General features: G+C 41.2%; 1 protein-coding gene across 1 annotated transcript in view; it reads right to left on the minus strand.

The window, feature by feature from the left end:
* The window catches only part of RYR3 (ryanodine receptor 3), a 564,315-nt gene that overhangs the window by 297,429 nt on the left and 247,454 nt on the right, over window positions 1–19,432 (minus strand). Inside the window, exons 10-12 of the mRNA XM_058427349.1 lie at window positions 18,632–18,788; window positions 5,979–6,152; window positions 2,230–2,351 (exon numbers count right to left, since the gene is read on the minus strand). Of these exons, the coding sequence (XP_058283332.1) occupies window positions 2,230–2,351; window positions 5,979–6,152; window positions 18,632–18,788 (453 nt within the window). The remainder of the gene's footprint in view (window positions 1–2,229; window positions 2,352–5,978; window positions 6,153–18,631; window positions 18,789–19,432) is intronic.

Raw genomic sequence — 19,432 nt, forward strand, 5'->3', positions numbered from 1 at the left:
TGATATATGTGCATCTCTATCTATATAGATCTTTCACTCTACACACACATACATGCACACACACACACAAGAATACTCTTCATCAATAAAAAGGTGAGGAAACAAATGAATAAACTTCAAAAATATAATGCTAAGTGAAAAGGCCAGATTCAAAAGACAACATATTTTATGATTTATTAATTTAATGTATTAAATTGAGACAGAAAGCAGATTAGTGGTTGCCTAGGGCTGTGGGTGGCAACTAGAATAAACTGCAATGAGCATAGGAGATATTTTTGGAGTGATGGAAATGTTCTAAAACTGAACTGCAGTGATGGTTGTAAGGCTCTGCAAATAAATATATTAAAACTTACTGAATTGGCCAGCGATGGTGGCTCATGCTTATAATGCCAACATTTTGGGAGGCTGAGGTGAGAGGATCACTTGTGTCCAGCAATTTGAGACCAGCCTGGGCAACATAGTGAGACCCCAACTCTACAAAAAATTTAAAAATTAGCCAGGTGTGATGGTATTTATGTGTGGTCACAGCTACTCAAGAGGCTAAGGTGGGAGGAGAGTTTGAGCTTGGATGGCGGAATGGCTGCAGTGAGACCCTATCTCAAACAAAAAACAAAAAATAAAATCTCACGGAACTGTACGTTTAAAAGGATGAATTTTGTAATATGTAAATTCTACCTCAATAAAGATGTTTAAAAATAATTTTCCCATTGTCAGGCACATAACTCCCACTGACTTTTTAAAATAACAACTTTATTGAAATACAGTTCACATATCATACAGTAACCTATTTAAAGAGCACAATTCAATGGTTCACTAGCTTTTGGAATATTCAGAGTTGTGCAACCTTTGTCATGATCAGTTTCAGAATGTTTTCATCAGCTCTCCAAAAAGCTTTACACAGTAGCAGTTGCTCTCCCTTCCCCCTAAGACACCCCAGCCCTAGGTAACTCCACTTCTGCCTCTACTTTTTTCCTCTATAGATTTATCTATTCTGGACATTTTGGCCATGTGAATGAAAATAGAATCACCTAGGGAGCTTCAATAAAATACTGGCATTGGAATCCAACATCTGCAGATTCTGATGCAATTGGTTTAAGACGTAGCCTGGGCATCAGGGTATTAAAACCTCCCCAGATACATCTAGCATGTGGCCAAGGTTAAGATCTCTATTGTCAAGTTTAAACTTTAACTGCATCAGCATTACCTGGAGGACCTATAACAATATGAGTTGCTGGATCTTATTCTGAGGGTATCTGATTCAGTGGGTTTGAGGTAAAACCTGAGAATCTGCATTTTTAACAAGTTTGCAAGTGATGCTGATGCTCTGGTCCAGGGAAGAACTTTAAGAATCTGTGGGAGATGTCAGAGCAGCAAGATGGAAGGAACCTGAGCCCCAGTAGCGAGGCTAAACCACCTACCTACTTTATCTTATTACTTAAACAAGAAGTAAAAGTTTACTCTGAACTGCAATGGCAGCTACTCTATTTCCTAATACACATCCCTTGGACTGTAGTCCTTCAACAGCAAGAAAAGTCAAGATCTAAAAAAAAGTTATCATTTCATGCAAATTCACACATGCAATTTACACCCCTTGGCTTTAGAGAGATTTTCCTACAAGAGAAGAATGGTCTTGGAACACTGCACAGTTCACAACAGAATCAGTTTCTCATGGTAATCAGTGAAAACAATTTGCAGAGTTCTGTTTTGGAAGCATTATTTAGACTGGAGGGATTATGATCCAAGCAGACAGTTCAGTTAATTTTCCCATTTAAGCCGCAGCCACAGTTGGGTAACCCAAGGCTTCCAGTGCAAAGCTACTTTGATCCAAACCATAGCAGCAATTCTGAATGACTGTAGAAACCCTTTCTACATAACACATGGGGGAGTGTATCAGTTCCTCTTTGCTCTTTCTCTCTTTACACACAAATATAAAATGGACCTATGCACTCCAACTCTTTTCACTTAATTTTCACACAAAGATCTTGGATATTCATCACTCCAATCTGAGTAACTAATGGGGTTTGGGCATCTGTTGAACAAAGGATGAAGCTAGTAGGAGTTCACCTATGTAGGAAATATGTTTCAGTCTCAAGCTCTTGATGGTAAAACTCTTTGCTGGTGTATCATTATTTCCTGAAAACATTCACAGTATCAAAAGGAGGTGGGTGGTGGTGTTGGAAGGCCACAGAGTCAAACTCACTAGGTAGAGGAGGAAAGGAGCTAACATACCTGACAAACTGGCTGAATAAGGCTGTAGTGTTCCGGATGATCCGAGCAGCCTGGGACTCCTCACGCTGGCATCTCTGCAGTGTTAATCCATCATCCATGTGGCCTTCCTGATGGAGTATGACCTACCCACAGGCAAGGGACGGGAGCTCTAGGTTACAATTATTCCACATATGGGCAGTCAACATTTCCCGCCGTATTTCCCTCATCCCTCTTATTCCTTTCTCCAAATAAGCTCCCCTGGGTCCATTTTGAGAATGGGACATTAGCGAAGTTATTGCACCCATATGCCCTATTAGTGACATGTGAATCATTCCTTAGACACAGTGCTTTGATGAAAATGAAATTTTATGTGCCACCATGGTATGAGTTACCACATATTCCTCAGGCCTAGATTTGAAAGGGTGATAACATACCTCATAATTGATTTTTCTCTTAAAACGAACATAGAATCTTACCCTTGGAAATGGGAAAAGTCACTGTGTTCAAAGCCTTTTCCTCCAGAGATGAATTGAAGAAAAAGACAGGCAATTTAAAGCAAAATTCTGTACTGGGATCAGGCTTGGTTTCTCGACTGAAGACCAACTACACTGAGTTAGTTAATTGTAGGGCTGGGGAAAGCAGCTCAAGGTGGTATCTGGCTTCTCTTGGAGGCTAGAGAGTAAATTTGAAAGCATGGGCTCTGATACCAGCAGACCTTTGTCTAGTCCTGCTATGCCACTTTCCAGCTATGTGACCTTGGGCAAGTTACTTAACCCTATTTGCTTTGGGTTTCACCATCTGCAAATAGACTTATCTTAGAGGGTTGGAGGATTCAATGATTTACATGTAGTCAATTGGCATGGTACCTAGAATCTAATAGGTGCTCATGAGTGTTTGTTAGCAGAGGCAGAATAGTACTGATGTTAGATCAGTTATCTGGAAGCTAAGCTTATCTACTTGTCACTAAGGATATCATAGCACAATTTTTTTGGGACTACCAGCTTTTTGTGTAGAGGTCAGTGGCTTTTTCCCTTAAAATGATCAAGCATGTGAAGATGTTAAGTGAGATAGTTTGATCCTGGTTCAAAAGTCAAGGTCAAATCCTGATCCAAGTTCCCTGGCCTGGTTTCCTCCTGATGGAAGTAAGCAAAGAGAGACAAAGTGTAGATCCTGGAAGTCTACATGTCAACACAGACAAAACGTGTGGCTCTAGAAAATATCTATAGAATGAAGATTGTTGGTCTCTCTCATTTTTAGCATAAAGAAACAACTTATTTTCTTTTCCATGTGAAACATCTCTTCCTTTTTATTATTTTGAAGGTACTTCCTGATATGATGAAATAGAATACCTGCTTGTTCATTTTTGAAACAAGACTTTGCATCCCATCTATATACTGCAGTGTAAACATTAGCAAAGTATACTGTTACCACTGGAATCACTGACTGTTAGAAAATATTACTTTGTCAGAACATCTCAGCAACTGGTTAGCAATGTTGCATTTGGGTTTAGCAATACATTGCCACTGTGTTTACTTTGGCCTGGGTCCCAGATTTCTGGTCCTTAAAGACTGAAATTCTTAGGTTTTGCTTGTTCAGATAACACATTTAAAACTGGCCGGGGGAAATGCAGTTGTTAGAATGTTGTTATTATGAACCCTATTGATCTCAGCAGCCCAGTTCCTAAGGTACTTCCTTCTCTCGGAGAAATCTTACAACTGAAGAGCAGGGAGAAGAAGCCTAAGATGGGAATAGGAAAGAGGGTGCTTTAAAGTGGGTACTCATCAGTTGTTTCATTCTGTTTGTGCTCGATTGGTTTTTCTTGATTATTGTTTTGTTCATTTCATAAAACACAACACAGATTTAGACATCCTTTGTATTTTTAGAGAGGGCACTTGATGCAGTGTAGCCCTGTCGAGGGCTGAGCACCATCACACCAGCTGGAGAGAGTTTATAAAAGCACCTCCCAAATTCACACATACATTCTAACAGTTAAATGAATCTGTGGGCTATGGTCCTAGAAGAGAAAGGCATGGCCAGGCACAGTAAGTCAACAATGCAAAATGAGATCTCTCCACATTTACAGAGTCCTTGTACTGTGTCCCTGCCCACCGAGAGTTACAGCCAAGATCCACAAATTCCACTTTCTTTAAATGCTACCATTGCCTTAGTAGGTTTGAAAAACTGTAGAGGCTCTAGATGGTATTACTGCACTCTACAGAGGATTTAAGTTTCTTCTGATAGGCTGGTAAGAATAGAGGATGGATTTTTGGCATTTATTTTTGATTTGTTCTTATTCCCAGCATGTAGCCCTCATTCCAAGGGTGTAGCTCTTCTAAAGATCAGCAGAAAGCCTCCTGTATTTTCCAGGGCAATTCCAATTTGTCATACCCCGAACCCTGACTTGTACATCCCTAGTACTGTCATAATGTCAACATCTCTGCTTTGCTCTTCATTATCACAGCAGTTTTGCGTTACTATTTTGGCTTCACACCCCATCCATGGTCAGCTTAGGATTCTAGAGGAAACCGCATGTAGAATTTTAGGCTCATGTTTTTGCAGTTCTCTCTACTCTGGACTCGTGGCCCCTTGAGTCCCAGAAGCCTTGGCTGCACCTATGTCCAATCTGACTCTTTAGCACAATTGAGCTAATGCAAGATCCCATGCCCTAGTTCTGCAAATCGGCAAATGTGCTGAAGGAGAAAACAAAGATCAAGGTAGGCTCACCTTAGTGCACTTATGTTCTATGTGCAATATTTTGTGCTTATGTTTTGGGTGGCTTGGTTGTTGAAACCTTCCATTTTTTTTGAAGGTACTGTATCCAGCCTTTGCGGTTGTTTTCAGAGGAAGGGTTGGTCTCATACAAGCCAGATTATGTGGTCTCTTATTTATTCTATTTTCTATCCCCTCTTGATCATTTCATTTCCCATTTTCTGGATATTTTCCTAGTCTGTGTTGCCTTACACAGAATTAAGATATTACCTTATGTTCATTCTCAACATCCTTTCTTACCATAACCTGCATTCTGGAAAACTTTTCATCATCACTACCTTAGGCTGCTATACCTCAACTACAGAGCACAGTGCCTCCTAGCACCTTATTCTGGGGCTAGTTGACTATTTAAACCCATATTTTATAAGGGTATTTCAGGAATAAAAGCATCACATCCTTGACATCCATTATTTGGTTCCCACCAAAAGAAACACTGTTACAGCAATTGACTTTCTGGTAAATAGATGCTGCATGTACCCAAGCTAGTTTTTCTCACTGGAGCAGGCTGTGATGCACCACTCAAATCAAGATACAATCTGTGGATACAGTGTCATTCCACAACATCCCTTCTTTCTGCCAGTGGGTTCCTGCGGGCTTGTTATTATGCAATCTGCATTTTCTCTGTAGAGATCTATTTAGTCTATTATGAAAACTGCACAATAACTCAATTATCCACTGAAATGAAGGGAGCAATGATGTGGATAATCCCAAGACAGCACATCACCAAAAGTCATTTAGATGAGGTTTTGGAGTGCATTAAACACATCACCTCCTCCTCACAGATTTGCTGTGTATTTATTCCCCCATCGGATATGGGGTCAAAGTATCCAAATTAGGCTGAAGTATTGGAGAAACTGTGTACAATCTATCACAAAATAACTCTTCTGAATAGTAAGAAGTAAATCACAATCATGTCCACCTGGTTCTCAGAATCACTTCTATTGCCTAGTTGCTTCCAACTCGGGGTAAAACAATTTGTAGACAGACATTCTGACTCTCACCTTTCTTTTTAGAGGTCCCAGGCGGGAAGTTTTGGCATCTTGTGCTTTGTAGGTCACCCACAGACCACTGGCTATATGCTGCACAAAGCAGACAGAATCTCCATACTTGATTTCTGGAACTCCCATGCCTTCTATGTCTCGCTTGTGACTGGAGTCTAATTTCTCCTTGAGTTCCTAATTCATACACAAAAAGAAACAAACATAGGCATATCTGATTAAATTAGAAGCTCAATATACAAAACGAATCACCGATGAAGAACCTGTAAGCCAGGCAACTGGTTACCAAAATAATCATGATGTGCCTGTCCAAGCCGGGATTTCAGAAAGACTTGTTTCCCTTTTCTCTTGTTAACTGTAAAATCACTGGCTTTCGAGTTCTGGTTACTTCAGTGATTATTTAAATCCATGGGAAAAGGGGACACCTAATAAGCTCTCTCTTCTGTTCCAATTTTGTGTAATTCTTCACTATATTTTCTACTTTCCTCATCCTGATTTACATACCTTAATAAGTAATCTGTTACTAGCCAATTAACTTATTTCCAGCGAGTGACATCTTCCATAATTGTAATGGTTATCTGTCACAAATGCACTGACTCAGAGGCTTTCATCATATCTATTGATTTCACGTAAAAATTTCTTATAAAAACCTGCAGAGAAAGGAGACCCTTTGAATAGGCAGGGGTTACTACTGTGGCTGAAGCTAATGTAGTAATCTGTGTATCAGTCTCTTAGGGCCTCCTCAGTGGTGTGTTGTAGTCAAGCGGTTTCATTCTTCAGTTGTCACTGTTTCACTGCCTATTCTCCAGTGTGGAAAAGGGACTTCCTGTGCATCAGGTAACAGCTTAGTGACAATCTGAAGTACCTGTCACAATAGCGTGTCATGAGGTAGACCTCTGACGCATGGTAACTTCTTCCCCTCCTCATCAATCAGGGCCTCCGTGGTTCTGTTCTGAATGGTTACACCCTATTTCCATTTCTTTTCTACATCTTGCATTAAATTGCTCATTTGTAAAAACCATTAAGCAGGCAGCAATTTGAACTTTCACAGAATAAAAAATGGCTATTACCTATTTGCATAAACATTTTTTTTTTTTTTTCTTTTTGAGCCCAGGGTCTCACTCTGTCGCCCAGGCTGGAGTGCAGTGGTACAATCTTGGCTCACTGCAACCTCTGCCCCCAGGCTCAAGTGATCCTCCCACCTTACCCTCCCAAGTAGCTAGGACTACAGGTGCAGGCCACTATGCCTGGCTAATCTTTTGTATTTTTGTTATTGTTGTTTTGTGTTTTGCAGAGACAGGGTTTCCCCATGTTGCCCAGGCTGACCTTGAACTCCTGGGCTCAAGCAATCCACCCACCTCAGCCTCCACATTCTTCTCATTCTTAATAGTGGAACAAATGGCAGCATATGTATTGAGTCATTACCATGCTCAATACAATGTTCTAAGTTCTTTACACGGTTTAACTCTCCATAGTAGCCTCTGATGTAGCTACAAATGCCATTCCAATTTTACAGATGAGAAAATGAGGGAGGTAAATTTGCCCAAGATGATTCAGGAAGTAATGACAGGATTTAAATCAGGAAGTCCAGCTCCAGAGTCTGCGTTCTTCTCCTACTCTAAACTACTACTCACCCTGCAAAACCCTGCTCAGAGGTTACCTCTGTAAGGGAAGAGTTAGTCTCTCCTGCTGTTCTTCCCCAGCACAGTCTTATTGCTTTATTGGGCACTTAGCACATCATAATGTAAAATGTGTTTGTCTATACGACATTTTCTTTTTGTCAGGCTATGAAAAAAATCAAGGGCACAGGCCAAATTTCAATTAACTTTGGATTTATAACAAAGTTCAACACCTATCAATTACTTAATGGACATATATTGAGAGAATATATATAGCTGAGTAATTTTTTCTTTCACATTTATTTTTCATTTCAACTCTTATTTTCCTTCAAGCTTTCATAAAAACAAAATTATTTTGCACGGCATTTAAAGGATCACTTGGAGCAATATTAGTATTTTACAAGAAATTTCTTTTTCTTTTAAATGTGTGTGTTGAAACATTGGCTGGATTATTAACTATGACTTATTTTTTTCAAGCAGCAACATAACATCCAAGGATAAGTATGAATTTTTCAAAAAGATTATTTCCAGAAAAGTATATTTCTGATTTTATAACATTAGCTAATAGGAAAGTAGTATTTGATATATGGGATTTTCTTTATAGGCAATTCATCAAGAATGCATTTATTCTATAAAACAATGGATACTCGATTTTCACTGCAGAAATATTCACAGCTCTGGAGACACTCAGGCCAGTAACAGGACTGAAAAGACGCCAAAATTCTCATCTCTAATCTGCTCTCTAACCATAGCCAATGCAGTGGTTAAAAATTATGCACACCACAACTGTTAAATATGAATAATTACAGTGATTTCTAATAGCTCCTGATTAAAATAATTCATATTATCCAACTATCAATGAATATGGTAACTTCATTACTTTCTTGCCTTTCACTTATTTAAACATGGCTTTGCAAAAAAAAAAAAATACAAAGATCTGTTTTTCTGGAATTACTGAAATAGACGAATCATTATTCTGTATAGAAAGGAGTGTTTCTGTGTCTTTGTTTTTACAAAACAGCATCAGCTTCCAAATTCTATGGTAGTCACTGCAGTGGGCACTTCTAATTTAATAGAACAGCAACAAAAACAAACAAAGATCTAGAGACAAAATCCATATGAAAAACAACCCAATGCAACCCTAAACAATAATGATAAATCAGTAAAGGAAATTAAAGAGCTCAGTGATGGAGAGGCTTGATTTTATTGACAGCACATTGGTGATTTTCTTTTGACTTGAGTATGAACTAATGCTCCCTTCTGTTTTTACTTGAATATGGCCCCAGCTGCAGTCACCCTACTGCTAGAAATGGAAACTTTCTAAAAAACAGAGCTAATCCAATCATTCTCTTTCAATAACTCCCAAGTTCCTATGGAATACAATTGTTATCTCTAAAGCTCTTATACCCCAAATGCTCTAACCAAATTGGACTAAGAGTACTTATATTTGTGTACCAAATATTCCCCTTCTCTGGGCCTTTACTGACATTACACTTTCTGTTTGGAATTCCCCAGCCTCACCTTGGCATCTCTACATCTGTATTGTTTATATTTCATATCTTCTGTATATTGTGGTATTTCAGTATTTTTAAAACCTTTCTGGCTGGGGAGAGACTGCCTTTCTTGTTAGAGGTAGCAAAGGGCTCAGCTGCATGCCTTTGATATGCAATCTAATCAATTCACAGCCAGACCTCCTCTAGCTGGCTCATACGTTCCAGGAGGCAATATTCCTCTGCCTTCCCAAGGCCAGGTACTAGGCAGATAAGGACCACCTCTATAGCTTACAGCCCCCTGAAATTACTCAAACTAGCAAATCCCAAACTGTTTACCCAGCCCTGCCTTGCCTTAACCATGGAAACCCCAACAAAAGTGGTAGCGTAGGCTGTCACCTTGCTTCTGCCCCTTGTCTGCCTCCTGACCAAAGCTGGTGCTTTCCTATGTGACCCTGCATGGCGTGGCACTTCTCCTGTTGCTAGGACCTGTGAGTATAATAAACTTTGTTTTCCTAAGCCTCTCCTGTATCTCCTCACATGGCTGCACCTGACTGATGATCACATAAAGGAACATAGCACAACATCCCATCCATCAAGCCTTCTCTACTTAGCCAAAGCCAGAGGATACCTGTACACATTCTGTGATCTCATGGTTTTGTGGACCCTGAAGGGACTGTCCTTTCCAGGGCTAGCCAATTCCTAAAATGGTAAAGGACTCATCTGGGTATGCAAACCCAGGACTCACCTTTTATATGCAAAACCAACCCAAAGCGCATAAAGCCAACCTCCTCTTTTACCCTCTGGACCCCCATTCCCCTAGACTAATTTCCCCAAGGCCGGTACCAGACAACTAATAGCAACTCCCACGCTCCAGAGCCTGATGAAATTATTCAAAGTAGCCAACCCTATGCCTATTTATCCTGCCTAGCCCATCCCTTTCTACGCAAACCACGAAAAGGCTTTCCCCCAGCTTCCCCTCACTCTCTCTGCCTCCTGGAGGATGGCGCTTCTCTATGTGGCCCTGTGTGGTATGGCGTGTCCATTCCTCTTGGCAACTGTGAGTAACAAGTGTTCTTTTTCAATGCTGACTGTCTCCTGATTTATTGCCTTCATCATACCTGAATAATAAAATCTACATTTTAAAAACATGTATTGCTGTTAGTATACTAGCTGCCCCCTGCCAGATTGAAAATGCCAAAGGTGTAAAACTGGGATTTCTGGGTCAAATGGTATTTCTAGTTCTAGATCCCTGAGGAATCACCACACTGTCTTCCACAATACCAAAGGTATATAAATCATGCTGCTATAAAGACACTTGCACACGTATGTTTATTGCGGCACTACTCACAATAGCAAAGACTTGGAACCAACCCAAACGTCCATCAATGATAGACTGGATTAAGAAAATGTGGCACATATACACCATGGAATACTATGCAGCCATAAAAAATGATGAATTCATGTCCTTTGTAGGGACATGGATGAAGCTGGAAACCATCATTCTCAGCAAACTATTGCAAGGACAAAAAACCAAGCACCGCATGTTCTCACTCATAGGTGGGAACTAAACAATGAGAACACTTGGACACAGGAAGGGGAACATCACACACCGGGGCCTGTTGTGGGGTGGGGGGGAAGGGGGGAGGGATAGCATTAGGAGATATACCTAATGTAAATAACGAGTTAATGGGTGAAGCACACCAACATGGCAAGTGTATACATATGTAACAAACCTGCACGTTGTGCACATGTACCCTAGAACTTAAAGTATAATAAAAAATAAATTTAAAAAGTTCTCAAAAAAAAAAAACAAAACTGAGGTTTCTTTGTCTTTGTATTTCATACGATGCTTAAAACTGGTTGCAAATCATTTATTGTTTTATTGTTCTGCAGGCATTCAATCTGTATCTGTTTATCTGCATCAACCTTGTTTATGTTAGATGCTAAGCTGATTCTAAGAAGGAAGAGGTCATCTGGCCTAATATGTGTTGAAGGGCAGTAACCATTATCCTCTGCCTCCACTGACAGCTTATTAAGGAAATGCTCATGACCACATCATAATTGTCATATTAGTATTTGGCTGAGATGATCAAATTGCTACGACTGGTTTAATATTCCTGGAATATTAAATGTTTGGCTGGAGATGATCAAGTTGCCAAGATTGGTTTAATATTCCTGGAAGGATGAAGAAAGGAACTAGAACCCGGCCGGGCGTGGTGGCTCACGCCTGTAATCCCAGCACTTTGGGAGGCCGAGGTGGGTGGGTCACGAAGTCAGGAGATCAAGACCATCCCGGCCAACATGGTGAAACCCTGTCTCTACTAAAAATACAAAAATTAGCTGGGTGTGTTGGTGCGTGCCTGTAATCCCAGCTACTCAGGAAGCTGAGGCAGAACTGCTTGCACCAGGGAGTCGGAGGTTGCAGTGAGCCAAGATCGTGCCACTGCACTCCAGCCTGGCAACAGAGCGAGACTCTGTCTCAAAAAAGAAATAAAAAATAAAGAAACTAGAACCAATAGTTGCCCAGTGCCTGGTTCAAACTAGGTATTGTGCTAAGTACTTTACAATGAAAATGCCATCACGTGAATTTACCAGGGACCTACAAAGTGGTATGTATCACACATGACACTTTATATTTTCTCTAAATCTTTCAATGGCCCTACGGCTTGTATTATCCTACTTTATAGATGGTAACACTGAGGCTTGCAGAGTGTGAGCAACTTGCTCAAAGCCACATAGTTGTAAGTAATAGAACATAATCCAAAATCAGGTACAATTCCAAAGCCAGGTATAATTCATTTGAACAGAATATCTGAACAGTTGCCATTACCAGTAGCACAGTTAAGTAATTAATCACACCAATAGTTTCGTTGCTTAAAGGTTAATATGAAGAAAAAGTTGAAAACATATAATACTATTAGAAAATGGCTTTAGGTTCATACAAATTTTGAGTTACACATATAAATCAACAAGCACAACAAGGTGGTATGGTCTATATTCAGAGTACAATTGGAGTTTGGAAGAAAAAATAACTCTACCGAGGAGTTAGGGATGGTTTTATACAAGAATTTCTACCTGATGTGAGTGCAGCCAGGGGAGAGAGGACTGAAGGGAAATGAGGAAGGGATTGGCTTTCTAGTAAAAGGGGCACTGCATGGCTAGAAGAATGCTGGAATCCAGAAAGAGAGGAGAGCAAAAATTAAGGACTCTGAATTCTATTCTACAGGTTCATGTTTCTCAAGCTCATGTTGTTAACAGACTTCGTGTGGGAAAAAGATGACTGTGGACAAATACTGAATCTTCTTCTAAGAGTCAAAGGGAATATTATGATCGTATAAGCTCTTGTTAGTCCTTTGGTAAAAACAAAACATCAGCATCAATGAAAAAATCAAAATGACCTTTTGAACTCTAATGCAGCATTTTGTTTATTTCCTCCCACTATTATCACTGTTTGGAATACCTCTCGGGAAAAGCTAGTGTAAGTAATGGAAAGCCACTGAAACACAGAGTTGCATCTTAGAATAACCATTCTGGCATCAATGTGAGTGATGGGCTGACAAGAAATATGGCTGGAGATAGCTGAGTTGTTAAGTTATGCCATTAGTATCTAGGATGATACGTGGAATGGAGTAGCTTCTAATCCATGCTTATTAATTAGAGTGAAATGTGTTATTTAATACAATTAAGCCACCTGTGTTTACAGATGACAAGAAAGTACCTTTTACAATACAGGACTGTAGGCACCCAGAAATGTTTCAGAGGAAAAGTAGATATGGGAAGGCAGAGCCCATTCATGGATGCTGGGGTGAGCCTTCAAGAAACTCCTGGTTAGCCCACTATTTCCAGGTGTCTCTGGAGAAACCTTGAGGAATCACCTTTGGGTTTGTTTCTATATCAGTATAGCCCCCTTAAGACTTTCTCATCTAGAATTTGAGATCTTCGTATTGCCCTTAAAACCCACACACAACAGAACATTGGTAAGAGTCTAGCTGGCCCCAAGCTTTGTGTGGGAAGAGGAGGAATGCCTTCCTCTGTTTACTACATGCTGGGAAGCAGATTCATCTGCCTTATTGGGGAAGGCATATTTCTTGAGCAGAAGTCACTGTACTGGGCTCTTTTCTCCGTATTTCTCATTTAACCCTTGCACCACCACCTTGAGATAAGCAGCATTACTTCCATTTTATGGATAAGAAAACTACCGGGTCATCTTCCTGGTCTCATTTAATTTTCACAGCAATCTTTCAAGACACACTTTTTAAAAAAAATCTCTGTTTTTTACAAAACATATGAACAGCATATGGCAGAGCCAGGGTTCAAACCCAGGCTTCTTCCACTTCAAAGCCCAAGGTTTTCCTTGAATGACTCTCTATTTGGTCCACTTTGAACAATAAACACTAGAGAAAGCACATCAACTTAAAGTTTAAAAATCCTTTGTAGATTTTATTTAAAATGAAGCTGCAGTAAGTGATGTTGTCTTTAGGCATTTGAATCTTACTATCTATATTTTCTTCTCTCCCCTTCCCTCCTTTGCTCCATACCCTCCCTTTCCCCAGTGGATAACTTGGTGAGAAAACGGAGCAAGCAAGGGGACTGGCAAAAACAGCGCTGTTTCTGCACCAGAGTTTCAGAGACAGGTGCACCACGAGCACAGCTGTCACCTTGGTTAGGGGTGCTGTGGCTGCCGAGGTTAAAGGGCATGTGAAAGGTAGGCAGGGAAGTCACATTTGGCCAAGAACACCATGCTCAGCACATAGATGTTTCATAAATGTTTACTAAACTGAATTTAATGTTTTTATACAGTGAGGAAAAATTTCCTCCAACTGGGAACAGTGATAGCTCTATACCCTTACACTATGAAATAGGCAACATTTGAGATTCTATCCCAGTCATTCAAGACGTATGGTGTAGTCATTTAAAATGGCTTTTTAAAGCACTTTTAAAGTGGCTTTACAATAAGTGGCTATATATAAGGCCTGCTTTAACATTATTACCCTTCCCTGAAAAAAATTCAATGCTGTAAACTGACATTGAGTCATGACATCTAAACAGACGATATTGCCGTGCCAGAGTAAATATTAAATCACATCATCTGAAATCCTTGTGGGAATGGCCTTGCAATGTCAAGACCATGGAAAAATGATGTGAAATCAAGTTCATAGAAATTTGACTTAGATGTTCAAAATAAAATGAATCTCTCTCATTGGTTGTGTACTGGGAAGAGAGCACAGTAGCAAAATGATTACACAAGGATGGCAGGATGTTTCTATAAAGATAATGGAGGTTGGCCGGGCACGGTGGCTCACGCCTGTAATCCCAGCACTTTGGGAGGCTGAGGCAAGAGGATCACGAGGTCAGGAGATCGAGACCATCCTGGCTAACACAGTGAAACCCCATCTCTACTAAAAATACAAAAAAATTAGCCGGGCGTGGCAGCGGGCGCCTGTAGTCCCAGCTACTCGGGAGGCTGAGGCAGGAGAATGGTGTGAACCCGGGAGGCGGAGCTTGCAGTGAGCCGAGATCGCGCCACTGCACTCCAGCCTGGGTGACAGAGCAAGACTCCGTCTCAAAAAAAAAAAAAAAAAAGATAATGGAGGTTAGAATGAAATGGATTTCACTCTGTTTCAAGGTATGACCACACTGATGTAACCCTTCAGCAAGCATTTTTCAAACTTACTACAAGACATTCTGGGATGCAAAAATAAAGCAGGGTGGGGTACGCATGGTCCTTGTCATCCAGGGGTTCCCAGTCAAGGAAGTGATGGCCTTAAGATGCATGAGCAGGTTTTCCTCTCACAGAGAGCACTTGACACTTGCCTGAAAGCATGAGAAGGTGCTCACTGTGCTCACTGTGGAGTGCAGAGGGGCAAAAGGCATTCCAGGCACAAGTTTCGTGGTTAGAAAAAAACAAATATGTTCCAAGACTGATAAATAGTATGTCGGAGCTCAAGGCAACCTCAGGCAAGTAGCAAGAGACACAATGGAAGGGCAGGCAGCAGTCAGGTCTGAATGATCTTTTATGACAGACTTCAAATGAGGTGCACATTGATGAAGAATTGTGTTCCAGGTCTCACAGAGAGCAGATGAGAATCGAGGCCCAATCTACGCTAACTTTGAAGCCAGGCTGTGTCTTACACAACACCACTCTCAGATCAAAGGGATAAGGCTGGGATGCTGTATTTTGGAAGTAAACTACATCCTAGCCCTCCAATTTGAGTTGTGTCATCTGCTGAAGTGTGGGGAAGGAGGACCTTGATCAAGATCACATCCTGCTCTTTATTCTATGTGATTCGTACAGCCTGCTCAAAGTCTTCGGTCTGATTGCATTTGAGCCAGGCCCAGGCCAATAACTGCAGCTGGTTCTTGGACTTGGTCACCTTTCAGCAAGGCTCAATCACACCTCCATCTTATTATGCACATACAAGATGCACTGGGGCACCTGCCATCTTCCTGGTAATGGCAGGCTGCTAAGGATGTTAGCACGCACCTGCAGCTGTCCAGTGGTCCCCAATTTAGTAGTCATAACTGTCACAGGCTAATGCAACCTGACAGAAAATGTGGGCTGGGAAGCTCGTCATTACCAAAGGACTCACGACCCAGCACATCCAGTGTCCTCCCAAAACACACGACTAAAGCCCCAGCAGTGCTCTTCCCAAGAGTCTCTTTTTCTCTTTTTCAGATTCTCCAACATATGGAGAGGATCAGATGAACACCCTGCTTCCTCGCCCTCTGCCCCAGTCCCATAGGAAACAGCTGACTGTCTCCACCTCTCCCTCAGCCTTCCCAACTCCTATGCCACCACACAGATCCTGAACCGCTATCTCATGCTACCATTTGCCACTTGCTCTGTCACATAACACCTGTAACAGTCAAGGGCTGGCCAGATGATTCAGTGTCCTTACATTGTTGAGAAACAGAGCTCCAAACCTCTTTCTGCTGGGTATTGTCACTAGCACTCAGGGAGGGGAAGCACAGAGAGTGCATTTAAGGAAAGCCCGTGCCAAGCAAGGCAAGAATATGCTTACTAAGCAGGCACACGGAAGCCCAGGAAAATCAGGGCCTCTCCAGCACTCTCCCCCTACAGTTATTTGGATGGTGTATGACAGTTATGTGTTCTCCTCATGTTCTTCCTTATTGTGCAGCTTCGCAGTCTAAGGTGCCAAAGCCCTGCCCACACAATGTCCCAAAGAAACCCTGACGTCCAGTGGGAACACAGCCATATCTTGGCCTGCCATAGAGTCTAGGCCATTTTAATTTCCCTTCCTTTCATATTGAAATGAAGGTAGCTAGGTTGAATACTACCGCATGGAGACTTATTTAAAATCTCTAGTATAGCGACTCCAATGAAATGTAACCACACTGCCGAGTGCACAGGACAATGTGACTCATGGGTGACTTCTGCCTCCAGCTCTGCTATGCCGATGGCCCCCGCTGTACCATGACGACTTTCCAGCCACGCGCTGCTTGCCTCTCCATACATGGAAATGGAGGAACTTGGGGAGATAAGCAACGGACCCTTTGAAGGGAAATGTATTCAGAGGCCAGAAGTGATGCCAAGCGGAAGGAGTGTTACAAGGTCTCCATGGGGCTCTGAGCTTTCCTTGCTTACCCCAGAGACCACAGCACAGTGCTGAGCCATGTTCCACAAGACTGAGCCAAGAATGGAATAGAATGGAAGAGTCCCCTTGGAACAGGATCCTGCCAGCTGCCTGGAAGCCCGCCTGATCCTGTGCTGGAAGAAAAGCCCCTTTTTGAAATGGTAAAGACCTCGAGGTCATTGTTCTAACCCTGGCAGCATATCCTGAGTGGGTCAAGGAGAAAGGGGGTAGAATGCTCAAATAAGGAAAGGGCCAAGCTGGCGTTCTTAGGAAAACACTTGCTTGGTCATTAGCCACGATGAGTCATTTCTTATTTTCCACCTCCCTCTTCTACTGCCACCCACCTTCAGCTCCCACTCCATGTCCCAGTCTCTGTTCTTATGACTTTTCTGTTGCTTTGTTTCACTGAATCTTTTAGAAAGTTGCACTGCTCTAAATCACTTCCTGGAGGCAAAAATGTTCACTAAATAGATATAAATTTGAATTTAAAGAATCCCTCTTGCGCTGGGAATCTAAAAAAAATGATAGCAAAGTGAGGAAGACGTGCTCAGAAAACCAGAATGAAATCAGAGTCAATAGCCATTGGAAGACAGGCAGATGGAAGATGACATTTGAGAGACGGTTAGGAAGATATGACCAGGAAGCTCACGTCTTTTAATATTTGAAATAAAGATATGAAAAAAGCCCAATTCTGATATAGGGCAATATTAAAGAGAAAAAACTACATGCCAAAGAGTTTCTCTGCCTAAAAAGACCATAGGAGCACAAAATGAGGGAGAAAACAGACTCTGAACGCCTGAACCAAAGAAGGGGACAGTGCTGACTATCCTCTTCAGGTGCATTAGGAAGCAGAGATGCCCCACAGAAAATTCAGCTGTCAGCCTCACACCTAGCCCTACACGAACAGAATCCTCAACAACCCTTGAGTGAAATCATGGTGAGAACACACATCAAGATTTATTTCTGGAAAAGAGCAAAGAATGAAACCAAAGGTGAAGCTCCCAAAGGAGATATTGAGCTATATTCTTAGGAAGTGCAGACTTCCTGATAACTGTGCAAGCATCTGTGCAGAGCCCTTCTCATGCTTGGATGATCTTTCCAGAACACTCATAAAGTGACAGACCATCCAACTGTCTGTCAGAAGTTAGCTCAGCATGCAATTCTGACTATTCAGCTAGATCCAGCTCTGAGTTAGATAGAGTAGAAGCTTGACTGAACATTAAAGGTGGTGGTTTCTAAAAAAGAATAGTTGTCTACATACACATCAAAAGGTAAAGCCATTAATTCGAGGTTAACCTAACTACCAGAGGATCCATTCTTAATGAAGGTTTGAGATGGATAGGAGAAAGCTAAGAGATCTGGGGAGTAGGGATAGTTAAGGAAAAGAACGAGGAAGGTACTAGTAAATTCTATCATATAGGTATTAATAACTGCAAGATAATGTTATGTCCAGAATGTCTTCTCTGCACCATTAAAAAAATTTAAACAAATATAGCACTGAAACTCATGCTTTTCACATTTAAATCTTTTATTTAACAAATTACCTTTTTATTTAAACAAACGCAGCTCTGAAACTCATGCCTCCATGTTACTATTGCTTTAAAGGAGTGAAGAATATAACTTGGAATTTATTAAAGACAACTCAGAATGCATTAAACAACAACAATAGTTTCCATTAGCCTTTGAGCAACAATGTCCATTCCTATGGTCCTTGCACTTTCCAGGACTTTCCACACTCTCCTTTTGCTCAAGACTTCAACCTTCATCCAAGGTACACATTCCTCCATGAACTCAATTCAAAAGATAAAAGAAAGTGTTTATCTATCTTAGGTCAAATTTCCAATTTCGCTTTGTTGCAGCCTATTTTCTTTTCCAGTTATAGTTCTACCTGGAGGTTTCTGAGTTTTCACTTTTAGAACAGGGTCAAAGTCCACTTTATCACACCTTACCTTTGATGCCCGGAAAGAGAAAGCTGTGGACTTGGTGTCTGACTTTGCCCGGTCTTGCAGTATAAGGCCTTGGTCTTCTGTCAAGGCCAGGTAGTGGCCTGTGGTGAGATGCCGGAGTCGGAAAGCCTGGCCCCATCTGATGTTACTGCCACTCCAGCTGGGCAGATGAAACAGACAAGAAATTGCATTTATACAAAAATAAGTCCTTTTCAGTACTTATCCTGTGCTTTCTTACACATGCTAGCAGACTTATAACCCTTCTGGTGTCCATCCTTAAGGGAAAAATGCACCAGGCTCCTGGCTTGCTGTAGGATTTCGTGTCTGCCTACAACCCAGCATAGTGCTCTTTCTTGATGATATCAACAAGGAATGATCTTGAAGGCAGGTCAGTGGCTTCATACAACTGGAAGTCCCAGGTTTCCAATTTTTCCTTCACTCCACTGAAAGGTCTTGATGCAAATAATCAAAAATCAATGGGAAGCTTGTCTTTGAATGGAAACTTGTTTCTGGGAAAGCCTTTCCAAACCTGCCATCTGAACTAAAACATATTACTACCACAAAGAATTCTATCTTCAAGGGAAATAGTAAAAATATCTGCACAGCTTACACTTGCCAGACAAAGAGAGACAATAAACAAGCATAGTAAGTCAACACTGAAGTATGTTAAAAGGAGATAAATTCTATGGAAAATAAGTAAAGCAGGAAAAAAGGATTAAGACAAGTGAGAACTCATATTGAATACTGTCCTCTTCATGGTCCTTCATCAAAAGATTAGCACTCAGCAAAAGTTATGGTAAGTGT

The sequence above is a fragment of the Hylobates moloch genome, unplaced genomic scaffold (genome assembly GCF_009828535.3).
Source record: "Hylobates moloch isolate HMO894 unplaced genomic scaffold, HMol_V3 SCAFFOLD_14, whole genome shotgun sequence".
Taxonomy (NCBI): Eukaryota; Metazoa; Chordata; class Mammalia; order Primates; family Hylobatidae; genus Hylobates; species Hylobates moloch.